Genomic DNA, 20564 nt, shown 5'->3' on the forward strand with positions numbered 1-20564 from the left:
AGACCTAAAGTTGTTGAATTCAATATTCAGTCCAGAAGGCTGTAAAGTGCCTAGTCAGAAGATGATGTGTTGTTCCCCCAGTTTGCGTTGGGCTTCACTGGAACAATGCAGCAAGCCCAGGACAGACATGTGGGCAAGAGAGCAGGGTGGAGTGTTAAAATAGCAAGCGACAGGGAGGTTTGGGTCATTCTTGCGGACAGACCGCAGGTGTTCTGCAAAGCGGTCGCCCAGTTTACGTTTGGTCTTTCCAATGTAGAGGAGACCACATTGGGAGCAACGAATGCAGTAGACTAAATTGGGGGAAATGCAAGTGAAATGCTGTTTCACTTGAAAAGAGTGTTTGGGCCCTTGGACAGTGAGGAGAGAGGAAGTGAAGGGGCAGGTGTTGCATCTTTTGCGTGGGCATGGGGTGGTGCCATAGGAGGAGCTTGAGGAGTAGGGGGTGATGGAGGAGTGGACCAGGGTGTCCCGGAGGGAGCGATCCCTATGGAATGCCAATAGGGGGGGGGTGAAGGGAAGATGTGTTTGGTGGTGGCATCATGCTGGAGTTGGCGGAAATGGCGGAGGATGATCCTTTGAATGCGGAGGCTGGTGGGGTGATAAGTGAGGACAAGGGGGACCCTATCATGTTTCTGGGAGGGAGGAGAAGGCGTGAGGGCGGATGCGCGGGAGATGGGCCGGACACGGTTGAGGGCCCTGTCAACGACAGGTAAGTAGAGAACTGCCCATGAGCCCCCCTTAAAAGTGATGTGGTGCTGCCTGTGAAGCCTGGTGCTGATGACTGCGAGTGCTGACCGAAACAAGGTAGGCAAACAGACTTCAAAATCCTGAGCGAAGTGCAGCCCGCCAGGTGCATGTTATTTATGTACAGTTGTGAAACATGTCGGAGTGCAGTCAAATCCAGCGTCGGCGGGGTTGGGGGGGGGCGCAGTGGATGATTCCGGTGAGCTGGGCATACAATGATATGCAGATGTATTACAATGAAGTTCCCAATGTGCAGCAGTGGGAAATGCAGCCCACCATTGACAGGCAGAGTGGACGATTGCAAACTGGTCGTGAAACTGATTTTTGACCTTCCTGTTATATTATCCGTTCACGCCCACCATGCGCCTGATACCAGCGGCACAGGAAATTCCGCCCCTGGTCTTTATGTACATTCATGTGAGCAGTGTCAGACAGGTGTAAAGACCCTCTACCCCATCGAACTCATTGCACAGAGCTGTAATACCTTATGTATAGGGCCTTGTGAGAGTGTACCTGGAGCATTGTGTACAGTTTGGGCCTCCTTACCTAAGGGAGGATATATCTACCAAAGAGGGAGTGCAACAATGGTTCACCAGGCTGATTCCTTGGATGGCAGGATTGTCCTATGAGGAGTGATTGAGGAGACTGGGCCTGTATTCTCTAGAGTTTAGAAGAATGAGAGGCGATCTCATTGAAGTGTACAAAATTCTTACAGAGTTTGGCAGCGTAGGTGCAGGAAGAATGCTTCCCCTGGCTGAGGGGGTCTAGAACTAGGGGACACAGTCTCAAGATCAGGGGCAGGCCACTTAGGACTGAGATGAGGAGGAATTTCTTCACTCGTAAATCTTTGGAATTTTCTGCTCCAGAGGGCAGGTGGAGGCTCAGTCATTGAATATGTTTAAGACTGAGACCAATAGATTCCTGGATATTAAAGATATCAAGGGATACGGGAATAAAGCAGGAAAATGGCGTTGAAGTAGAGGATCAGATATGATCTCATTGAATGGATATGATCTCATTGAATTGAGCACACAATTATGTCCAGCCATGTTTACAAGCTTTCAAACCTCTGTACAGCAGGTGAACGCTGCTTTAAATTTTTAGTCCCTATTTCATAGGGGAATCACTCTTTTTAATCTTATAACTCCTTATTTTTAGCAGGGTTCTCTCATAACTTCATATTTATAGCTGCATTCCTTCACAGTATTACCACAAAAGTTTGCACCACAGCTTAGCAAAGCCATGAAGAGGCAAACCAAGCCCACTATTTATTTCTGGGGTAGGGGTGAAAGATCCTTTGGTGCTATTTCAAAGAAGAACAGGGGCATTACCTCCAGTCCTGGCCAATAGAGATTACTCAGTTAACAGCACAGAAACACATCATCTGGTCATTATCACATTGTTAAGCACATTCCTAGTAAAAAGAAGATGACGGAATATGGATGTTCATCTGCGGTATCGACATAACTAAAGCAGAAGCAGTAGGAGTAGGAAAATAGAATTGGAAAATTATGATAAGCCTGTACTGAAACTTGGTTAGACCACACGTCGAGTACTGTGTGCAGTTCTGTTTGCCATATTATACAAAGGATGTAGAGGCACTGGAGAGTATGCAGAAAAGATTTACAAGGATGATCCCAGAAATGTGTGGGTATGCTTATCAGGAAAGGCTGGCTCTTCTTTCTATTGAAAAAAAATTGAGGGGTAACCTAATAGATTGCTTTAAATTTACATGAAAGATTTTAATAGAGTGGATACAGGGAAAATATTTCCTCTTGCGTGGAACAGCATAACCAGAGGGCATCAATATGAGATAGTCAACAAGAAACCCAGCCGGGTATTCAGAAGAAACTTCTTCATCCAAAGAGTGGTGAGAATGTGGAACTCGTTACCACAGGGGGAGGGGGGTGATTGAAACGAATAGTATAGATACATTTAAGGGGAAGCTAGACAAACTTATCAGGGAGAATGGAATAGAGAGTTATGATGGTAGATTTGGATCAGGAAAATGGGAGGATGCTCGAGTTGAGCATAACCACCAAATGGCCTGTTTCTGTGACATATATTCTAGATAATCAACACAAGTTGTTGTTGTTGTGTGGGACCAGCATCACATACAGGTCAGGCTGGGTAAGGACCGTTGGTTTCCTTCCCTGAAGGGACATTAGTGAACCGGCTGGGTTTTTTGGAATGGATCCAAAAGCTTCAGGATCATTTTCACTGAGGCCAACTTCTTATTTCCTTTTTTAACTGAAAGCAAATTCTCAAAAGACCAAGGTTGGGATTAGTTCACGTTCTCTGTAGTTTTATTCCAGTTCCCTGGATTACTCGTCGCTCCAACAATGTCAGGCCCAACAATTCCACCACAAAACTGGATGGGACTGGAGTGTGATGCCCTCCATGGTCAGATAGTCTGACAGTATGCCCATGAAGCATTGAAGATGGTTGGAGCCTGGGTGATGCAGCAGGATTTACATCCTGGCAATCTTAGGAGAAGAGGAAAAAGTAGCAGAACTGAGAAGATTACAGGATGAATTAGTTGAGGTGTTGAAGATGCTTAAAGAAGTTAACATAAGAACATAAAAAATGCGAGCCAGAGGCTCCATCAGTCAACAAGCCATGATCTTCTACCTCAACTCCCAATTCCCAAACTATCATCTATATTCTTTCAGTACCCAAAAATATATCAATTTCAGTCTTGAATATACTCATTAACTTCGAGTACCCGTAGCTCTCTGGGCCAGAGAATTCACAGTTGATAAGAAAGGGTAGATAAAGAAAAAGTATTTCCTGTGTGTGGAAATGTGGAACAAGTGGGCATGACTTAAAATTAGAGCTAGCTTATTCAGGGGTGGTGTCAGGGAACAATTCTTCACGCAAAGGGTAGTGGAAAACTGGAACTCCCTCCCCTAAAAAGCTGCTGAGGTTGGGGGAAGTGGCATGCGGGGTGAATAAGGAAATTCTGGCCAAGAGGCTGAATGGCCTCCTCCTGTTGCTATGTTCCTGAGGAATAAAAGATTTATCCCCCTTCTTGAACCAGGAATAAACGTCATTCCGAACAAGCGTCCGATCAGAGTCAGTTTGACGCAGTGGGGAAAACCATATTGGTTTGTGAGCACAAGATAATTGTTTTTATCTCATAGTTTTATGAGTCAAATATGCAAATTTAGCATTCTACAAATATTTTAAAAATCTTATAATTTATTCACTGAGCTACATTTAAAGAACTTGTGATGCCTTTACATAAATTCATTTAAAGGTCCCAATGCAGAATACAACAGTAAAGGAGGAACAATTCGAGCCAAAACTTAAAACACAGGGAATTCCAAAACGATTGTGTAAAATCTATCCAGATAAAATACAAAAATCAAATAAATATTTACACATAAAAAGTTTAAAGTAAGCTTAAGACACGGACTGATGCAAATCACTCAACCGATCGTCATGGAAACTGTGTGGTGAAGGAAGGAGAGAGCAAAGGGGATTTTGATTTTCTACAACTTGGTTAAAAGTCACACATCTGACCTAACTAGTTACATCAAAATTCTTCTGTTTGCATTTACCATTTAAAACATGTTAAGAAAAGTAGAACAGCGGTTGCAAGTTGGATGTATTGACCTCTGTGTATAAATGTTTGTATCTGCATGTGTGTGTGTTTGTTTGTATTCGTGTGCATTTACGTATGTTCATGTGACTGTATGTATCTGTGTGTGTTTGTACATACACGTATATATGTCCATTCATCTGCATCAATATTTCCCTTAACTTGCACTCTTGTGGAGTAACCCAAAAGTCCCTGTGCAGGTCGCGCACAAGTTACTGTGCATCCCAACAGTACAAAAAGACATAAAGGGACCATGCGTATAACTAAATGAATTACATGCTCCAAAGAAAAACAGAGGAAACGTTGCATGAATCTCTGTATGTGTGCTGCGTGTATACCTGTGCAATACTGTATGTTTGTTGCGTACATGGGATCAGGCAGATGTAACCTTTGCCTTTCCCAGCACTGCATTTTCCCGTGTGTCAATATACCATGGGGCGAAGCACTAATTGTGTTGCCAGAGTTGCCACATTTAATTTTACCTCCACGAATTCGGCAATATCATGAGAATATTCGGGAGCAGGAAGAGAAACCTCAACGAACCTCTCCTTTTCCACATAGATTGCTCACCTCCTCACCTTAATCCTCGCTCAGTCATTTTTCTCACCAGATACTTGCCCGGTTGTTTCTTGGTCCCAATTATATTCTCTGTGGTGAAATTTCTCCTGCTTTTTCCAAGCCTTTCTGTCAGCAACTTTGGTGGAAAACTCCACTCGGTGGAATATATCCAACCAGAGTTGGCAACACTATTTTCATCATTATGAAACCTGGGCTCTAGAATAACTTATGGTGCTTCAGTCAAATGGGCAGGGTTCAAAAGCAATGTTGCATTGATGATATGATTCTCATGTTCAAAGACCATTCACTTCCGCATTGTCCACTAAATGATCATTTCCATCTGACAATGGTCCTTGCCAATTACCTTTCACATCATTACCCTGGCTGGGCGTAAGAAAATCGGAAGCGATCCGGCGAGCTGGGAAATTGGGAACATATAGGCGCTGAATTTCCACGCTCAATCTTTTGGACAGGGCCGAGAGAACCAAACTGGTGGTGGTCTACCTGCCACTCTTCCTATTGCCATTTATGGTTGGAGGTGCAGAACAGATGAACACTTTCATCCTCGGAGAGTTTTCAACTTCTCTAAATGTATAGCCATTGAAAGTCCAGCTTTTGTCTGTGAGTTGTTTGCTTTTCCCAATTGATAACTCATCTAACCACTCAAATGCTACATTCTGGCGTTGAGCACTGGTGGAAACAATTTGTTTAGCCGATCTTTGTATTAACGGGGGTTCATCCGTTCCAGTAGAGGAATGATCTTAGCCCGAGTGCCTCTCAGGAGATCATAGAATGATACAGCACAGAAAGAGGCCACTCAGCCTATTTTGTCTGTGCTGATTCTTTGGCACAACTACACAACTAGTCCCACTCTCTTTCCCAATATCTCTGAAAATTCTTCTCCTTCAAGTACTTGTCCAATTCCCTTTTGAGATATATAAACAAATTTGAACAATGTCAAGTACAAGGCTGCAAAAACCACAGGGGTTTATTGGGTTGTATTTTCTCAGCCCCATGAAAACAGCTTTGGGAGCAGCAAGGGCCAGAAAATCTAGAGGAAAAAAACCCATCAGGATGGCTCCCCGACATGTTCCCACCTCCTTGTGATGTTCCCAGAGGTGGCTTCAGGGAGATGATGGTTAAATGGCCAGTAGAGGTGAGAAGACAGTCAGGGTAATGACTGAGCCACTTGATGACCATTTTTAGGTGGGATAGAATTTTGCTGGTGGCACACAGGATTCCTGATTTGCCTGTGGCTCACCTACCCACAGGAGCACAGCGGGAGGTCAGTGCAGAGGCAATGGTCACTCTAAAGATCCAAATTGTCAAACCTCAGGCCGTCCACCTGCAAAGACATGAAAATCCATGCATTTCACCTGCAGATGGATCCAGTGGATAGTGCTGGGTGAGAGCAATTGGCTGATGGTCCCATCATCAGCATCTCACCTCCATTTTGTGCGAATTGGACATCAAAAGTGGAGGCAATGTACTAATAGATCACTCCCACAAAATTTAACTTCAACCGTGTTCACAACCCAGAAATGACCCCTAACATTGCATGACTAAAGTTCATAGAAAAGTTCAGCCTGTTTATTTGCAATAATTTGCTAATCAACATACTTTTAACAGGTATTCCCTGCTTTTTGGGAGATGGCAGGGTGAATCCAAAACTGTGCCCATTGCTTTCTCTTGTGGATTCAGATTAAATAAAGGAAACCATGTTCAATGTGTGCCCATGGATATCAATGCTTAGAGACTGAAAACCCTCAAGCATCCATTGGCTCCAACTGTATGACTTAAAACTGAACGACTTAACGATTCCCACTGCAATCAGTCGGCAAGAGAAACGCCTTCAATCATTTCTGGCAAATTCTCCAAATCCAAGTCTTCTTTACCATTGTCCGAGATTTCAGATGTAGCATAGCATCCAGAGTCCCTGGGGCATTGCATCAAGTGTGTTTGTTCGAGCTTGAGGTCAGAGGCTTGGCTAGGAGTTATAACGTCATTTTTCTCTTCCTCTTCACTTAGAACTGTAATAAAGAAGTGTAAGAATATCATTCTCTTTATCCATCATAATCTGTTTATCATTAAATAGGAAGGGATAATTGAATAATGCTCTTGTCTGGGAGACACGTGGTTGTGGATTGTGATGCTTGTACTCTGCCAAGACCTAGAGACCACTCAGTTATGAAGGTAGTACTGCAGTGACTGAGGTTCTTTGCCTTGACTTCCGCTCCAACTTTCTCAATGTATCCCTCAAACCTACCCACCTACTTCCTGTATCCCTCAATCCCATCTACCCACCTTCTCTACAGTTCCCTCAGCCCCACCTGTCCACCTTCTCCCCATATCCCTCAATCCCACCTACCCAGCCTCTCCCCATATCACACAATCCCGCCTACCCACCTTCTTCCCATATCCCTCAGCCCCTCCTATCTACCTTCTCCCCATATCCTTCAATCCCATCTACCCACCTTCTCCCAAAATCCCTCAACCCCGCCTATCTACCTTCTCCCCACATCCCTCGATCCCACCTATCCACCTTCTCCCCATATCTCTCAGTCCTAACCTTCATTTAGGGAGGCTTCTGTTAGGGTGTCAGCGTCATCAGCCCTTAGCCAGGTTTCTATCAACCCATGGTGTTGATGCAATGATCCACAATGAACTCTGGGATTGCTGGGGGCTGGTCTTCTGAAGTCCCCGGTGTTTTTGTTGCCTTAAGGTAGCAGACCAAGATCATAGTTCCTAAACTTTAAACATGACTTTTGTTTGGTGCAAGATGGTTCGATCACAAGCAATGTGCCCTTACACGGGACATTAGAAAGACAGTTCCACCACAAACTAATAACTGGCATCAACCAATTGACAACTATTTGTCACTGTCAGATTATGTCCATTATCAAAAGCTGTGGGACCTGCACGGGTGGAAGTCATGTTTGCTGGGTCTAAGTGGGCAGTGTTCTCACTTCGGTTGCAGAAAGTTGTGGGTTCAAAGTCTCAGGGGTCTGCGTCTGAAGTGAGAATGCAAAGTCACAGCAAACATGACATTTCCGTCCTCAATGGTAACGTTCACTCCAGAGACGAGAGTACAAAATCCAGGCTGATTACTCTCAGTGCAAGACTGAAGAAATGCTGCACTGTCAGAGGTGCCGGCTTTCGGGTGAGATGTTTAAGTGAGGCCCCCGCCTGTGACCTCAGGTGGATGTAAAAGATTCTGCAGTCATTATTTTGAAGATAAGCTGGCAAATTCTCCCCGATGTCCTGAACAATAATTCTCCTTCAACCAAGATCACTAAGTAACAGAGGATTTGCTAAATTGCTATGTGTGGAAGATCACTGTAAGTAAATTTGCTGCTGCATTTCCTTAGATCATAATAATAACTTCAAATCAAGACACACTCGCTGTTATTTTATTCCCTAGATGAGGATCCCTCTCCCCTCACCAGCTGGAGAACCAGTTGGAAACGTTGCTTCCAAGGATGAAACCAGTCAAAATGAAGTGTCCATCAGGCACCTCACTGGACAGTGCGAGGACGCCGGGGCAGAAATCCTGCCCTTGAGAGTTGCCAACCAATCAGGGGCCAGCAGCTCTCCATTGCCGGCAGCGCCTGTGGGATCAGTGGCTGCTGCTTGTGATGCATCAGTGGACAGTCCAAGGATCATCCCTTGATTCAGGTACACAAGTGAGAGGGACGGGATGGGGGTCACAGGGTGGGGATCACCAGAGGTCGGGAGCAATCGGGGGGGTCAGGGCCAAAGGCAGGGGCTGGCTTTCAGCATTACCTCCCTTCCTGATGCCAGGTCCCTCGACGATTGGACACAGTGTCTGAAAACAAGGGACCCCCCTCACACACACCCCACGACGACGAGGCCTCAGGCAAACCCTACAGGTGCAGACTCTGGAGGTGAGGGAGAGCCATGCAAAGCCCATAAAATCCCTGTGTCACCAAGAAATTCCTGTGCCCTCAGGGCTTATTGGTGTCAAGTGGCTCATTCTTGAAACAAATTAACATCCTGTCACCAGTGGATGGGATTCTCGCTGCGGGCCGATCCTAAACTCTCAACCGGCTCACACACCGAAACCGGACACGGGCTCGCACACCGAAACCGGACACGGGCTCGCACACCGAAACCGGACACGGGCTCGCACACCGAAACCGGACACGGGCTCGCACACCGAAACCGGACACGGGCTCGCACACCGAAACCGGACACGGGCTCGCACACCGAAACCGGACACGGGCTCGCACACCGAAACCGGACACGGGCTCGCACACCGAAACCGGACACGGGCTCGCACACCGAAACCAGACACGGGCTCGCACACCGAAACCAGACACGGGCTCGCACACCGAAACCAGACACGGGCTCGCACACCGAAACCAGACACGGGCTCGCACACCGAAACCAGACACGGGCTCGCACACCGAAACCAGACACGGGCTCGCACACCGAAACCAGACACGGGCTCACACACCGAAACCAGACACGGGCTCACACACCGAAACCAGGACACGGGCCACACACCGAAACCAGACACGGGCTCACACACCGAAACCAGACACGGGCTCTCACCCCCCGACACCAACGAACCACGGGCTCACACACCGAAACCAGACACGGGCTCACACACCGAACCAGACACGGGCTCACACACCGAAACCAGACACGGGCTCACACACCGAAACCAGGACACGGGCTCACACACCAGAAACAGGCCACGGCTCACACACCGAAACCAGACACGGGCTCACACACCGAAACCAGACACGGGCTCACACACCGAAACCAGACACGGGCTCACACACCGAAACCAGACACGGGCTCACACACCGAAACCAGGACACGGGCTCACACACCGAAACCAGACACGGGCTCACACAACAAAACCGAAACCAGACACCAGGGCTCACACACCGAAACCAGACACGGGCTCACACACCGAAACCAGACACGGGCTCACACACCGAAACCAGACAACGGGCTCACACACCGAAACCAGACACGGGCTCACACACCGAAACCAGACACGGGCTTCACACACCGAAACCAGACACGGGCTCACACACGAAACCAGACACGGGCTCACACACCGAAACCAGACACGGGCTCACACACCGAAACCAGACACGGGCTCACACACCGAAACCAGACACGGGCTCACACACCGAAACCAGACACGGGCTCACACACCGAAACCAGACACGGGCTCACACACCGAAACCAGACACGGGCTCACACACCGAAACCAGACACGGGCTCACACACCGAAACCAGACACGGGCTCACACACCGAAACCAGACACGGGCTCACACACCGAAACCAGACACGGGCTCACACACCGAAACCAGACACGGGCTCACACACCGAAACCAGACACGGGCTCACACACCGAAACCAGACACGGGCTCACACACCGAAACCAGACACGGGCTCACACACCGAAACCAGACACGGGCTCACACACCGAAACCAGACACGGGCTCACACACCGAAACCAGACACGGGCTCACACACCGAAACCAGACACGGGCTCACACACCGAAACCAGACACGGGCTCACACACCGAAACCAGACACGGGCTCACACACCGAAACCAGACACGGGCTCACACACCGAAACCAGACACGGGCTCACACACCGAAACCAGACACGGGCTCACACACCGAAACCAGACACGGGCTCACACACCGAAACCAGACACGGGCTCACACACCGAAACCAGACACGGGCTCACACACCGAAACCAGACACGGGCTCACACACCGAAACCAGACACGGGCTCACACACCGAAACCAGACACGGGCTCACACACCGAAACCAGACACGGGCTCACACACCGAAACCAGACACGGGCTCACACACCGAAACCAGACACGGGCTCACACACCGAAACCAGACACGGGCTCACACACCGAAACCAGACACGGGCTCACACACCGAAACCAGACACGGGCTCACACACCGAAACCAGACACGGGCTCACACACCGAAACCAGACACGGGCTCACACACCGAAACCAGACACGGGCTCACACACCGAAACCAGACACGGGCTCACACACCGAAACCAGACACGGGCTCACACACCGAAACCAGACACGGGCTCACACACCGAAACCAGACACGGGCTCACACACCGAAACCAGACACGGGCTCACACACCGAAACCAGACACGGGCTCACACACCGAAACCAGACACGGGCTCACACACCGAAACCAGACACGGGCTCACACACCGAAACCAGACACGGGCTCACACACCGAAACCAGACACGGGCTCACACACCGAAACCAGACACGGGCTCACACACCGAAACCAGACACGGGCTCACACACCGAAACCAGACACGGGCTCACACACCGAAACCAGACACGGGCTCACACACCGAAACCAGACACGGGCTCACACACCGAAACCAGACACGGGCTCACACACCGAAACCAGACACGGGCTCACACACCGAAACCAGACACGGGCTCACACACCGAAACCAGACACGGGCTCACACACCGAAACCAGACACGGGCTCACACACCGAAACCAGACACGGGCTCACACACCGAAACCAGACACGGGCTCACACACCGAAACCAGACACGGGCTCACACACCGAAACCAGACACGGGCTCACACACCGAAACCAGACACGGGCTCACACACCGAAACCAGACACGGGCTCACACACCGAAACCAGACACGGGCTCACACACCGAAACCAGACACGGGCTCACACACCGAAACCAGACACGGGCTCACACACCGAAACCAGACACGGGCTCACACACCGAAACCAGACACGGGCTCACACACCGAAACCAGACACGGGCTCACACACCGAAACCAGACACGGGCTCACACACCGAAACCAGACACGGGCTCACACACCGAAACCAGACACGGGCTCACACACCGAAACCAGACACGGGCTCACACACCGAAACCAGACACGGGCTCACACACCGAAACCAGACACGGGCTCACACACCGAAACCAGACACGGGCTCACACACCGAAACCAGACACGGGCTCACACACCGAAACCAGACACGGGCTCACACACCGAAACCAGACACGGGCTCACACACCGAAACCAGACACGGGCTCACACACCGAAACCAGACACGGGCTCACACACCGAAACCAGACACGGGCTCACACACCGAAACCAGACACGGGCTCACACACCGAAACCAGACACGGGCTCACACACCGAAACCAGACACGGGCTCACACACCGAAACCAGACACGGGCTCACACACCGAAACCAGACACGGGCTCACACACCGAAACCAGACACGGGCTCACACACCGAAACCAGACACGGGCTCACACACCGAAACCAGACACGGGCTCACACACCGAAACCAGACACGGGCTCACACACCGAAACCAGACACGGGCTCACACACCGAAACCAGACACGGGCTCACACACCGAAACCAGACACGGGCTCACACACCGAAACCAGACACGGGCTCACACACCGAAACCAGACACGGGCTCACACACCGAAACCAGACACGGGCTCACACACCGAAACCAGACACGGGCTCACACACCGAAACCAGACACGGGCTCACACACCGAAACCAGACACGGGCTCACACACCGAAACCAGACACGGGCTCACACACCGAAACCAGACACGGGCTCACACACCGAAACCAGACACGGGCTCACACACCGAAACCAGACACGGGCTCACACACCGAAACCAGACACGGGCTCACACACCGAAACCAGACACGGGCTCACACACCGAAACCAGACACGGGCTCACACACCGAAACCAGACACGGGCTCACACACCGAAACCAGACACGGGCTCACACACCGAAACCAGACACGGGCTCACACACCGAAACCAGACACGGGCTCACACACCGAAACCAGACACGGGCTCACACACCGAAACCAGACACGGGCTCACACACCGAAACCAGACACGGGCTCACACACCGAAACCAGACACGGGCTCACACACCGAAACCAGACACGGGCTCACACACCGAAACCAGACACGGGCTCACACACCGAAACCAGACACGGGCTCACACACCGAAACCAGACACGGGCTCACACACCGAAACCAGACACGGGCTCACACACCGAAACCAGACACGGGCTCACACACCGAAACCAGACACGGGCTCACACACCGAAACCAGACACGGGCTCACACACCGAAACCAGACACGGGCTCACACACCGAAACCAGACACGGGCTCACACACCGAAACCAGACACGGGCTCACACACCGAAACCAGACACGGGCTCACACACCGAAACCAGACACGGGCTCACACACCGAAACCAGACACGGGCTCACACACCGAAACCAGACACGGGCTCACACACCGAAACCAGACACGGGCTCACACACCGAAACCAGACACGGGCTCACACACCGAAACCAGACACGGGCTCACACACCGAAACCAGACACGGGCTCACACACCGAAACCAGACACGGGCTCACACACTAATACATGTAAGTTAAAGTGATGATAATGCTGCCACAGGTGACATTATTACTCATTCACCTTCATGCAGAGAGACTGACAGAGTAACAGCAACAGGCAGAAGTACCCTTATCGCCCTTACCATCATAATCCTGCTGAGCTGCGGTCAGAAGCAACGCCCTCTGTTCTGCATCTGTGACATTAAGTTCGATGAGGTGACTCTCCTTGAGATCCTTGAGGTCCTCCAGGCTCTGGTAGCCGTTCAGAAGTAATGTGGAATAAAGATCCTACATGGACCAAAATATGGAAACCAGAACCATTACTACTGGAAAGGGAGGAGAAAGAGTGCGGTACCTTTATTGTGACATTCCATAAAAGCTACCTCTTTGACCAAGTTATTGGCCGTCTGGCCCTGATTTATCTCCTTGGCCGGGATTTTACGGCCCTGGCACAGCATGTCTCCCCCTGGTGGATGCGGCGAGCCATTTAAATCTCCTTTCATTTCAGCGGGACTGTAATATCCCGCTGGGTGGGAGGTGCGGTAAAATCCTGGCCCTTGTGTGGCTCGGTGTCAAATTTTGTCTGATAAATGCTCCTGTGAAATGTCTTGGGACATTTTGCTTCATTAAGGCGCTAAGTAAATGCAAATGATTTTGTCGTGATGTCATTCTGCTCGCCAAACATTTCGGAGGGATTTCAGCTATCCCGCCTTCCTAGCAAGGAAGCTCCCCCAGTGAGCTAACACTGCGGTTCTGTCTCTGTCCATTCTCCCTCCAATCACAGCTCTCGCTGTGGGGGGTGTGATCAAATCCATCCTTTAGTATTTGAGTATGTAGTTCCCTATTAGAAAAACATGTCACCCGCTAGTTTGCTTATACGTGAAATATAGTAACTAGGATGGTGTGTAGTGAGTTAGCTTAGCTTAGTTGAAGAGATCATACCTACGGTACACAACAGAGGCAGTTCCGACTGGTAGAGGAGGCATGGAAGCAACCTGTTTTGCGAAACATGTAAGATTCTTAGGAGGCTGGACAGGGTCAATGCTGAGAGGTTCCCCCCCTCCGTGTGGGAGAGTCCAGGAGGGCAGAGGGCATAATCTCAGAGTAAGGGGTCGCCCGTTTAAAACAGAGTTGAGGAGGGATTTCTTCTCTCTGTGAATTCTTTACCGCAGAGGGCTGTAGAGGCTGGGTCGTTAAGTATATTCAAGGCGGAGATAGACAGATTTTTAAACAGTAAGGGAATCAAGGGGCATGGGGTAAAGGCAGGAAAGTGGAATTGAGGATTATCAGATCAGCCATGATCTCATTGAATGGCGGAGCAGACTGGATGGGCTGAATGGCCTACTTCTGCTCCTACATCTTATGGTCGTATGGGATATTGACATCGCTGGCAATGCTAGCATTTATTGTCATCCTTAGCTGCCCTGGACATAATTTTGGAGACCAGTTAAATGTTCAACCAAGTTGGAGTCACATATTGGAAAACTCGGGGGGTGGGGGTGTGGTAAGAATAACAGGGTTTCCTTTCCTAAAAGGTGTTAATGACAACCCAACAGCTTTGTGGCCAAGTTATTAACTGACACCAACTTATTCATTTTGAGATTTATTAAAAGCTCAGTCCATATTCTCAAACAGCCACAGCAGGGTTTGAACTCGGTATTAGTCTAAGCCTGGTGCGTTACTAATCCAGGAACATAGCCAAGACTCTAGCGTAACTGCCAAAAAACAGAGAAGTTTTTCAAGCAGCAAGTCATGAGGGTCTGGAATGCACTGCTTGGGAGTGTGGTGGAGTAGGCTCAATCTAAGCGTCAAAGAGGCAATTGGAGCGTTATCAGAAAAAGGAAAAATTGCAGGGCTACGGGGTAAAGCGAAGGAGCGACTCTGAGCGAATTGCTCCAATGGAGAGCTGGCACCTCCCTCTGTGCTGTAACTATTCCGTGATCCTTTAAAAAAGGAGCTCAGTTTGAGGTAGCAACCCCATGTGAATTCTCTTTCAGTGACTTGGAAATTGGGAAAGAGCAACAGGGATCTCCAACCCAGATTATTATACTTAGTGAGCCCTACAAGAGAGTGCCCGTGTTCATGACAGTTAATGTCCCTTCGCACCCCGACCCCCAGTTTAATTCAAAAAGATTTCCCAAGATGCGACACCTTCACTTGCCATTGAAGAATGAGCAAGGTGTCAGATGTCTTTGAGTGCCTGTGCGAGAGCCAATGTAATCTGGAGCAGAGAAGGAGGAGGAGAAGGGAACAAAGTGGGGCATCGTATGGCACTAACCTGCAGCTGGATTCGTTCCAACAGATCCTGTAAGGAATCAGGGACTGGCTGTTTGCTCCTCCTGTCTGTCCTCAGCTTCTTAGGTAGATCTTCTTCATTGGGCAGGGTATCCACGTAAATGAATTTAAAGTTCCCCACCTTGCCGTTTAGCATTCCTGTCCAGGTGCCCATGGTTGGCTTGTTAATTATATCGATGATGTCACCACTCTGGAAGATGGTCCGAGATTGAGGTAAGTTAACCTTTGCCCTTTGAACTCAAATAGCCTGACAGGACTGAGAAGGGTCGACTTTAACTCGAGGGAGTAAAATAGGTAGGAGGTGAATATTGCTCGTCCAGCAGGCACTTCCCCTCTCCTCTCCTCCCCTGTTCTCTACTCCCCAACCCATTCCTTCATCTAACTTCCCCCTTCCTCCCCTCCCCTACTCCTTTCCTACCCTTCTCTCACCTCCCCCTCCCCTTCCTCCTCTGTTCTCCCCTCCCTTGACCTTCCTCTCCTACCCTCCTCTCACTTCCACCTCACTTATTCTCCATCCCCTCCCCTGCAATCCCTACCTCTCCCCACCCCCTTCCTCCCCTACCCCTTTTTCATGTCCCCCTGCCCCTTCTTCCCCTCACCTCCCTTCCTTCCCCTCTTCTCTCCTCTCCTTTCCTCCCCTCCTTGGTTGCAGCTTGTCAGTTGTGTTCTCGTGTAGAGACCCTGCATGGGGACACGGCAGGTGTGGGAGAGGCACTGGGAAAAAGAAGGAGGGCCTAAGATGGGTTTGTAACAGCCACCAAACTTTTGCATTGAACGTGTGTGCTCTGGCTGGCTCCACAATATAACTTAATTAACTATTTCCTAGTCTGTATTCTGAGCGATCAGTGCTGAGGAAGTGGTCAGCTCTGGGGAAATTTTCAGCCTATTTGCTATGCACTCAAGCTCCACCCCAGAGGCTTTGAGTCCAGGCTAAGACTCTAGGACGTGCTGCTAAGGGAGTGCTGCTCTGTCAGAGGTGCTGTTTTTCAGCAAAAGTAAAATACTGCAGATATTAGAAATCTTAAAACCAGAAAATGATGGAAATACCCAGCAGGTCAGGCAGCATCTGTGAATAGAGAAGCAGGGTTAATGTTTCAGGCCAAAGATTTGGCGGCTCTGATGATTGACTTGAACATTAAGTTTGTTTTTTGAGTCACATAGATTGAGGAATAAATATTGTCCGGGACACCAGGGAGAAACCCCCTTGCCCTTCTTCCAAATAGTGCTTTGGGATCTGTTTACATCCATTTGAGAGGGCAAATGGGGTTTCGGATTAATATCTTATTCAACAGGCAGCACCTTCAGTAGTGCAGCACTCTGTCAGTTCTGCATTTGGAGTGATATCCTGGATTTTGACTCTGGAGTTGGGTTTGAGCCCACAACATTCTGAATCAGGTGAGTCACATATGACCAACCCAAATAAATCAGCATTATCTTACCTTGAGCTTGAGAGAGTCAGTATCATAGGGACTTGGGGTGAAGTCTGTATGAACCTTTGCTCGGCCACAGAATGGGCCTGAGTAGGGCACCTCCTCATCCAGCCTTAGACTATCACGGTTGCTTATTGCATCTGAGCCACTCACAATACCGCCTGCTTGAGAGATAAGAAAGCATCAGGACTGCTCAAGGCAGCTCAATCTACAAGTCTTCCCAAACCCTCCAGCGCCGCTCCCTCATCGAGAGCATGTTTGAAACTCTCCACTGCCTGTGCCTTCAGTCCCACACCTTCTTTCTCTTTCAGGGTTATCCTTTCTCTTGCGCATCGTTCTTTGTGATCGAGCTAAGTTTTATGTAAGTAGGCACTGGGAAACTCCACCCCTTGATGCCTCTGGGCACCTCAAAGAAGTCTAGAGTCAAAGTATGATCCCTATTGCAATGTTGGAAACGTGGCAACCAAAAAAGTGCACAGCAAGCTCACACTCATCAATAAAATTAGTAATCATGGGATCCTTTTGGGATGTTGGTTTGGAGATAAGCTTGACCAGGCTGACGTGTACCCAGCCACCGTGCGAGAAAGTGAGAAATCGCCATCACAATGCAAAAATATAACATCTCACATGACCCAAACCGTGCACTTTCAAGCAAAGGGAAAATGAAATAAATTCTAAGGCTCTCTCTCTAACTTTAACTGTCAACATGGAGCCACTGATAAGAAAGTGTGGGTGGTTGTTTTTGTGATGCACAGGTAACCACATTGCCAGCTCACGCAGCCTTTGCCTGAGGTTACTTATCACCTGAATCTGCTGAAGCAGTTTATCATGAGCACACATCCTCACTAACTTCGGCCAACGTAGCAGAAAAATGTTCATCATTTTTAACCCTTGGAATTCATACTATTCATAGAAACATAGGAATTAGGAGCAGGAGTAGGCCCTTCGGCCCCTCGAGCCTGCTCCGTCATTCAATCAGATCATGGCTGAGCTTCTACCGCAATGCCATCTCCCTGCACTATCCCCGTGTCCCTTGATGTGTTTAATACCTAGAAATCTAACGATCTCTGTCTTGAATACATTCAATGACTGAGCCTCCGCAGCCATCTGGGTCAAAGAGTTACAAAGATCCACCACCCTCTAAATGAAGAAATTCCACGTCATCTTAGTCCTATTCTGTAAGGCAGTTGAAAAATACAACAACCAGTGCATCCTAACAGGCCTGACTGTAAATTATAGGCAAGGCCTCACCATCGTGTTTTCTCCAAGAGGTATCAGGTGAACGTGACTGAGGTTTTCATGGGGAACTGGTACTGATGGTAAGCCTGGAAAACTGTTCATTTTGAGGAAAGGTTCAGGAGTTGCAAACACAAACAAGGAAATTTGGAAGACTCTGAAGGTGGGAAAATGGCTGGGCCAGCATTTATTGTCCATCCCTAGTTATCCATGAGAAGGTGATGAGCTGCCTTCTTGAACCACTGCAGTCCGTGTGGTGTAGGTACACCCACAGTGCTGCTAGGGAGGGAGTTCCAGGATTTTGACCCAGTGACAGTGAAAGAACGATGATATATTTCCAAGACAGGATGGTGATTGGCTTGGAGGGGAATTTCCAGGTGGTGTTCCCACCTTTCTGCTGCCCTTGTCCTTCTAGATGTTAGTGGTTTTGGGTTTGGAAGGTGCTATCGAAGGGGCTTGGTGAATTCCTGCAGTGCAGCTTGTAGACAGTACACACTGCTGCTACTGTGCTTTGGTGGTGGAGGGAGTGAATGTTTGTGGACGTGGTGCCAATCAAGTGGGCTGCTTTGTCCTGGAGGCTGTCAATCATCCCTCACAAAGGGATATTGAAACAGACAGAATCAATCGGGTTAAAGGGCAATTAGATATATCTGTATAGAGAAAAGGAATGTAGGGCTATGGGGAGAAGGTGGGTAGGTGAGACTGAGGGATATGGAGAGAGGGTGGGGAGGTGGGATTGAGGGATATGGGGAGAAGGTGGGATTGAGGGATATGGGGAGAAGGTGGGCAGGTGAGATTGAGGGATATGGGGAGAGGATTGGTAGGTTGGATTGAGGGATATGGGGAGAGGTTGGGAAATGGGATTGAGAGATATGGGGAGAGGGTTGGAATGTGGGATTGAGGGATATGGGGAAAGGGTGAATAGGTGGGATTGAAGGATATGTGGAGAAGGTGGGTGGTTGGGCTTAAGGGATATGGAGAGAAGGTAGATACATTGGGCTTCAGGAATTTGGGGAAAAAGTGGTCCCGCTCTATGAAAGAAAAGGTTTCGTCTGTTGAATCCAATGGGCTTTTTCTGTTCATGAATATACTGACATGGTGAAGGGCTTGGATGATAACATTGAAACTTAAATGGGGAGGACCTGTTACATATTTGTGACTGTACCCATTTTGTTGCTGGATTCTACTTCTCAGAAAACTTTTCTAGGTGATCCCTCATTCCAAACATCCTCAAGAATTTTTATGTGAGCACTGATAAACAGGTACTTACATTGAGGCACGTACATAGTGCACCCAGGAACAGAAGTACCATCATTCACTAGCCTGAGCCACTAGTTCTAATATGTGCCGCTTTTTGACTTTGGCAAGTAGCAGAGTGATTCAACAGTGATTGTTGTAAGCTTTTACAGCAAACAACGTAATTAAATTGTAAATGAACAAAGCAGAAATCTAACACGTATATTAACTAATTATAATAACTTTGCTAAGTTGTTGTATAGTAGAAATTCAGGATCCTATGTTACGCTACTTATGGCTCATTGGATAGTATCCTCGCTTCTGTGTCAGAAGGACGTGGATTCAAGTTACACTGCAGAGCACATAACCTAGGCCTGACCTATTCCCAGTGCCAGTGCTGAGGGAGTGCTGCATTGTTGGAGGTATTGCCTTTGGGCTGAAACTTTAAACCAAGTCTGTACTCTCAGGTAGATATAAAAGAAGTGTGAAAAAGAGTAGAGAAGCTCTCCCTGGTGCCTGGTCAACTGTTATCCCATAGTCAACAACACTAAAGCAAGATGATCTGGTCATTACCTCTAGGGGAGCTTGCTGTGTCTAAATTTGCTGCCACATTTCTCCATTATAGCAGTGTCTACATTTCAAAAGTACTTCCCTGGATGTAAGACACTTTGGGACATCCTGAGGTCATGAAAGGAGGTATAGAATTGGAAGTCTTGCTTTTTATCATTTTTAATCTAATGCAATAATTCCTGTTGACTTTTCTCATTACCTGGAGAACCAGTTATCTTAATTAATGCACATCAGAATCTCAGTCTGTCTGTCCAGGTCCTGGATAGCATAACAAAGGAAGGCTTTCTTCCCCAGAAAGCAGTGGAGGCTGAGTCATTGTATTCATTCAAAGCTGAGTTAGACAGATTTTTGATAGACAAGGGAGTCAAGGGTTATGGGGGCAGATAGGAAAGTGGAACTGAGACCACAACCAGTTCAGCC

General features: G+C 48.8%; 1 protein-coding gene across 2 annotated transcripts in view; it reads right to left on the bottom strand.

Moving 5' to 3' along the window:
- Positions 1–3925: 3925 nt before the first annotated feature.
- LOC121290866 (SAM domain-containing protein SAMSN-1-like) overlaps positions 3926–20564 on the bottom strand; it is a 64005-nt gene continuing 47366 nt past the window's right edge. The window contains exons 5-8 of one of the 2 annotated variants that reach the window (XM_041211883.1): positions 17112–17263; positions 15656–15862; positions 13521–13665; positions 3926–6936 (exon numbers count right to left, since the gene is read on the bottom strand). In XM_041211883.1, the coding sequence (XP_041067817.1) occupies positions 6737–6936; positions 13521–13665; positions 15656–15862; positions 17112–17263 (704 nt within the window). In that variant the 3' untranslated portion in view covers positions 3926–6736. Of the gene's footprint in view, positions 6937–13520; positions 13666–15655; positions 15863–17111; positions 17267–20564 lie in introns of both variants that reach the window. The other variant, XM_041211882.1, reaches the window with a different exon arrangement.

The sequence above is a fragment of the Carcharodon carcharias genome, chromosome 18 (assembly GCF_017639515.1).
Source record: "Carcharodon carcharias isolate sCarCar2 chromosome 18, sCarCar2.pri, whole genome shotgun sequence".
In the NCBI taxonomy this organism is placed as follows: domain Eukaryota; kingdom Metazoa; phylum Chordata; class Chondrichthyes; order Lamniformes; family Lamnidae; genus Carcharodon; species Carcharodon carcharias.